Source organism: Gekko japonicus, unplaced genomic scaffold, assembly GCF_001447785.1.
Source record: "Gekko japonicus isolate JY-2015 unplaced genomic scaffold, Gekko_japonicus_V1.1 scaffold1, whole genome shotgun sequence".
Taxonomy (NCBI): domain Eukaryota; kingdom Metazoa; phylum Chordata; class Lepidosauria; order Squamata; family Gekkonidae; genus Gekko; species Gekko japonicus.
Window position 1 is genome coordinate 2,431,493 of NW_015164181.1, and position 6,000 is coordinate 2,437,492.

The 6,000-nt window shown below is 46.7% G+C and overlaps 1 protein-coding gene across 1 annotated transcript in view; it reads left to right on the plus strand.

The window, feature by feature from the left end:
• The window catches only part of LRWD1 (leucine-rich repeats and WD repeat domain containing 1), a 47,198-nt gene that overhangs the window by 22,611 nt on the left and 18,587 nt on the right, over positions 1-6,000 (plus strand). The window contains exon 7 of the mRNA XM_015408048.1: positions 2,469-2,663. Within this exon, the coding sequence (XP_015263534.1) occupies positions 2,469-2,663 (195 nt within the window). The remainder of the gene's footprint in view (positions 1-2,468; positions 2,664-6,000) is intronic.

Consider the following 6,000-nt stretch of genomic DNA (forward strand, 5'->3'; position numbering starts at 1 on the left):
CTGGATCAAGGTGGATCAGTGGTGCTGTTGTGGATCTATTGGCAACGTTCGACACAGTTGACCACCAGCTACTGATCCACTGCCTTGCCGATACCGGAGTTTAGGGGCTCGCTTTACAATGGCTTGCTTCCTTTCTCCAGGGTCGGGGACAAAGGGTGGCACTAGGGTAACAGCTGTCCTGAAGGCACCCACTGATTTGTGGAGTGCCCCAAGGGGCAGTACTTTCCCCAATGTGATTTAACTTCTATATGCACCCCCTTGCCCAGATTGCCCAGAGGCATGGGTTTGGGTGTCACTAATATGCGGATGACACCCAGTTCTATCTGTTGTTGGGCGGGCGGTCTGACTCTACACCGGAAGATCTGGACCAGGCGTTCCAAGCTGTGGCTGGTTGGCCTAGACTGAGTTGATTGAAATTGAATCCAACAAAGACGGAGGTCCTGTGCCTGAGTCAAGGCAGTCCGGGGGTAGGGATCCCACCTCCGACCTTCGATGGGGCTCTGTTGGTGCCAGCACCGGAAGTTAGGAGTTTGGGAGTGCTCTTGGATGCCTCCTTGACAATGGAGGCCCAGGTAGCAGCCATTGCCAAATCAGCCTTTTATCATCTTCAGCTGATAGGGCAGTTGGTTCCCTTCCTTGAATGCAGCGACTTGGCAACAGTGATCCACGCAATGGTCACCTCGAGATTGGACTACCGTAACACTCTTTACATTGGGGCTGCTCCTGTCTCTAGTCCAGAAGCTGCAGCTAATGCAGAATGCTGCAGCCAGGCTGCTGATGGGTATCCCCATGTGGGAGCACATCCAGCCAGTACTGAAAGCACTGCACTGGCTACCAATAGCATACCGGATTCATTTCAAGGTGCTGGTTTTAACCTTTAAAGCCCTATATGGTCAGGGTCCTGCATACCCGAGGGACCGCCTTTTCCCACATGTTCCCTGGAGAGCACTGCATTCAGGGGCGCAATACCGGTTGGCTCTTCCAGGCCCCAGGGATGTCAGGCTGGCTGCAACTAGGGCCATGGTCTTCTCGGTGGCGGCTCCAGTCCGGTGGAATGAGCTCCTGGAAGAGATCAGGCCCGTGTGGGATCTGTTACAGTTCCGCAGGGCCTGTAAGACAGAGTTCTTCCCTCAGGCGTTCGACTAGGAGCCGCACCATACACTGAGGAGTGTCCCTGGGGCCTGGTTTGCCATCTTTGCTGCCAGCCTGTGCCCTGGGACTTACCATCGTGTCCTCAGCCATACTTGCCATATACCAGTGAGAACAGAGGTCTCACAGAGTGGGTCTCCAGTTGAATGCCTCAGTAATCAGGTAGGTCGTTCATCTAGGAGTTGACAGCCCTTCAAGCACACTGGCCCCAGACCTTACAGGACTTATTTTCATAACCAGCATCTCAATATAAATCCCATGGCGAAGGTGAATATGGGCTCTGTGTTTTATAAAACTTTAACCCACGAAGGGCTTAGAAGGAGAAGGAATGAGGAAATATGGTTTGGATGGATAGAAGGGGGGGGGTAACTGTACATTTTGCCTTGCTGTTCTTTTTGTAGGTTTCCCCACTTATATTCCACAATGAGAAATAAGCAAAAGGCAGTCTCTTGGAAGCAAGCATAAATCCTGTTAATTGGATGCATATTCAGAAATGGCCTCATAATTATATAGCAAAAATTGTCAGGAGATGAGTTAACAGAAAGTTTCTCACCTCTGAAAAGTTCTGTGCCCCGCACCCCAGAAATTTCTGTGGAGAATATAGTTCACAGACTTTGAATCCATGGTAAAATAGCTCTTATTTTTCTGAGATGTGACTGACAAGTTGATAGAACAACTTTTGACTTAATGGCTCAAGAAAACCCAGAAACAAATGTAGGAAAGCGAATTAGGGATCGAACTTTGTGTAAGTCAAATCAAAGTATATTATGCAGTTGTCATTTCTGTCAGTACTAATGTGAAGAGCTGTTTCTTTACAGTTGTGTATGGTTGTTACCTGACTCTTGGAGGGGGGGGGGGGTGGCCATAAAATGACAATTGTAGATTTTGGAGATGTAAATCATAAAGACCAGACTTGTGGACCTTTAGAGCGGAAGTAACAAGGGATAACAAAAAGTAGTTTCAGAATTTCAATCCAGTCATTTTACTTTATAGTTGGATTGCTTAAATGAGTTCATAAAATTGGAACCCTTGAAAACTGGCTCTGTCTTGCTAAGCTCCGCTAAATGTGAAATCACTTATTAGCCAAAATCCTCTCTGATTTTTCAGCCTGAAATCATCAGTATGCATTTCTTTAAACTAACTGACAGTCCAAGCAGAAAATAATCCTGCCTTTTATGAGTCTACTGTTTCAAAGGCAGGAACATTGCAGGCTGGGACAGATGCATTCTTACCAATCCCTCTGATAAGTATTGTACATTATTTCTTGGCTGCCCCCATATTTTTCATTCAAATGTAACCAGTCCCTATTCTCCCATTAGGTGAAAATGATTGCAGAGGAATTCTTGACCTCACTGGTAAATCAAGAAGATAACCCTGCTCCTGAAGCAGGAGTAGAAGAGGAGGAAGAGGAAGAAGAAAAAGAGGAGGAGGAGGAGGAGGAAGAAGAAGAAGAAGAAGAAAAAGACAAAATTGCAGAAAGTATGGCGGAGATGGAAAATAAAGCTGCTTCTAAGGTCAGGACTCTGTAAATGTACCACTGAACCCACAGAAATACACCTTTCCTCTTCTCAGTGTTTTATTTTATTCAGGCTTGTCTTGGTGAAGCTCAGGGCCCCTGTTTAAGCACTTGGGGAGAGACCAGAGCCTTGCATACAGAGTGGCCAGGTTCAGTTCACATCATAGCTGGGGAAGACTTCTGCTGTAAAGTTCTTCCCATTCAAAATAGACAGTACAGGGCAAAACAAACCAGTGGTGGAGCCCAGTACAGGCCAGTTTCATACTCCAGCATGGTGTAATGGTTAGCGTGTTGGACTAGGATTTGGTGTCAAAGAGAGCATCAACAGTGGCCCCATCATTAGCCTCCTGTATTCCTCCAGATATTTGGATGTCATACTTCCAAAAAATGTATGAGGAGCCCCCATATGAGAAATCCATACAACCTCTTTCTGAACATCCAATAGGAGAATTGGAAAAATGGGCTCCTGTAACTGCTCAGGAGATAAAAGCATACATAGGATACCTGAAAAACGCTAAAGCACCCGGATTAGATGGAATTCCTCTTGAATTACTCAAGGCAGATAAAAACTGGTGGGGAACTCTATTGGCTTCCCTGTTCCCCTTTATTGATGAAACAGGGCTCATCCCCAAAGATTGGGGTATGGCAACTGTGGTCCCCTTTTATAAGAAGGGCAAAAAAGAGGATCCGCCAAATTACAGACCAATCAGCCTTCTAAGTATCACAAGCAAGTTATATGCCAAACATTTGCTTACTAAATTTATAGATTGGCTTGAACAGGAGGAGATTTTAGTGGAAGAGTAAGCTGGCTTTAGAACTGGTTGGTCCACACTCGACCATATTCTGACGCTGCAACATCTTATAGAAAAATATGGAGCTAGAGGACAAGTGTCACTCTATGCAGCATTTGTTGACCTGAAAGCGGCCTTCGACACAGTTTCCAGAGCTAGGCTTTGGGAAAGATTACAGACTTTGACAATTAACAAACGTTTGCTGTACCTTATCCGGGCTATTCATGAGCAAACTGCTCTCAGAGTGAGGTGTAGTCGGTTAAGGCACCTGTCAGACCCCATCCCAACGTCAGGCAGGGTTGCCTTTTAGCCCCCACGTTGTTTCTCTTTTACATTAATAACCTGGTAAGTTTAATGAAAGACCCGTTTTCATCCCCCCAAACTAGCAGATCAGTACATCAAAGTGCTACCGCACGCAGATGATGCCATTATTCTCTCCAGAACTCCTATAGGGCTGAAACGGGTTCTGAAAAAATTCTCCCTTTATTGTGAAATTGAACATCTTAAAATTAACCATCAGAAAACAAAGGTCCTGGCCTTTGGGGAAAATACAAGGTCCAGGTGTTGGGAGCTTCAAGGACATAAGCTGGAACAAGTATTCAGCTTTAAATATCTGGGAGTAATGGTGCAGGCTTCTGGTGCCAATAAAATTCACAACAGCAGCGCTGCCAATGTGGGAGAGAAATCGGCAAATAGTATTCTGAACCTCTACCGGACACAGGGGGGCTAAAATATCCCGGCTGCACTTCGCTTGTTCACAGCCAAGGTGTTGGCCCAGTTAACCTACGGAACATTTCTGGGGTCTTCAGCTTCCTCCCTCTCTCCACTCGAGAGGGTTCAATCAAAATTCCTTAGAGCACTAATTCAGATACCCAAGTGTCTATCAAACTCCTGGGTTCGCTTGGAAACAGGAATGACCTGGGTAGAAGCTATTCTTTCTGTATATAAATGGATAACGGGCAGTATTAATCCAAAGGGGCTGTTCCCTCTCATCCTGCATGACTAATTTCAGAACAGTTGGCTACAGGCGGTCCAAATGTCCATTGAAAAGCTGCCCCCCCCCCCTAAATCTTGGCACAGATCGGGCAAAATCGCTTATTAAGCAGAGAGTGCTAGATTCAGAGAGGCAAGCAGACATTTGCAGTTCACCAAATTATTTTTCTCCAGCAAACAGTAGATCTGTGGTTGCTAGCTGCCATGTTTCATTCATATATGTCCTTTCCTGACTGTGGCACCACGGCGCATGCTTGCTCGTTTGCTTTGCTTGCTTGCTGTAAACAGCTATAGGGAGGCGCTCCTGAGACCATGCAAACTGGCGCTGCCAGACTGGGTTATCTGACTAACCTTGAGGAAGAGGGAGGGCTTGCGTTCCACCATTGGTGTGAATCTTTCTGCCCTCATGAGGCAAGGAGACTCTCCCGTTCATTATGTAACCTTCCGCCGGGAGAATTCCCGCCCGCGCGCTTGGATTTCATTTGCTTAGCCATTTGCAGCATCACGCTATATGAAGGGATGCATCCGCCCCATTGTCATTCCTAACAATATACCTGTAGATCATGTCAACAGACCTGTAGTCTAATAAAGTATAGCGATCCCCTGGAAACATGTCTGGAGATTTACTTGCTGTTCAACCTGACACTACGGCCTATTTATATTTTCTTGAATCTTACAATACCAGAAGGGCCTTCACCCTAGCAAGGAGCATGGCCCTGCCGTCTGCAGTAATAGAGGGAGAGTACAAAGGGATCCCTTATGCACTCAGGCTCTGCACTTGTTCCTGGACTGAAATAGACTCTCTGGAGCATATCTTTTTAAATTGCTCTTACCATACGGTGAGCCGAAAGGAAATCATTGGCTTGCTGCTGGAAAGGTTCCCAGGAAGATCAAACAAAATTAAATTAGAATACCCGGTGTCAGATAGGAATCATCATACATCAAGACAGGTGGCTATGTTCTGCACCCAGGTATATAAGGAATGCAAAAAGCGAGGCAAATAGACCATATCTCTACCTTTTAACAAAAATCGTTTTAAACTAACTTTTTAAATGGTTTAAAAGGTTTGAACAGTAGTTTTACTTATTTCCTTTATATCTATATATCTAATAGTGAAAGGTGCCCCCTGCATGCGGATACCTAAATCCGCACATCGAGGGCACCTGGGGGGGGAGGGAGATTTTCGTGCACACTTGGGGCAGTCCCCAGGTGTGCACAAAAATCTGAAAAGGGGGAAAAATATTGGGGGGATATTTAAATCCTCCAAAAAGTAACAGAGCGTCCCCTGCGCATGCGCAGGGAACGCTCTGTGAACTGCCTCGCCGCCGCCACAGGGGATGGGAGCGCAGCAGAAGGCTTGGCTGGGTGGCGGGCAGGCGGGGACCAGCGAGGCCCGGCGGCTACAAGCCACTCGGGCCTCGCTGCTCTCTTCCCCCCCCCAGTTCCAAAGCGGCGGCAGCGGAGTTCGTAGAGCGTTCCCTGCGCATGCGCAGGGGATGCTCTGTCACTTTTGGGGGGATTTAAGTATCCCCCAAATATTTTTTTTGGGTT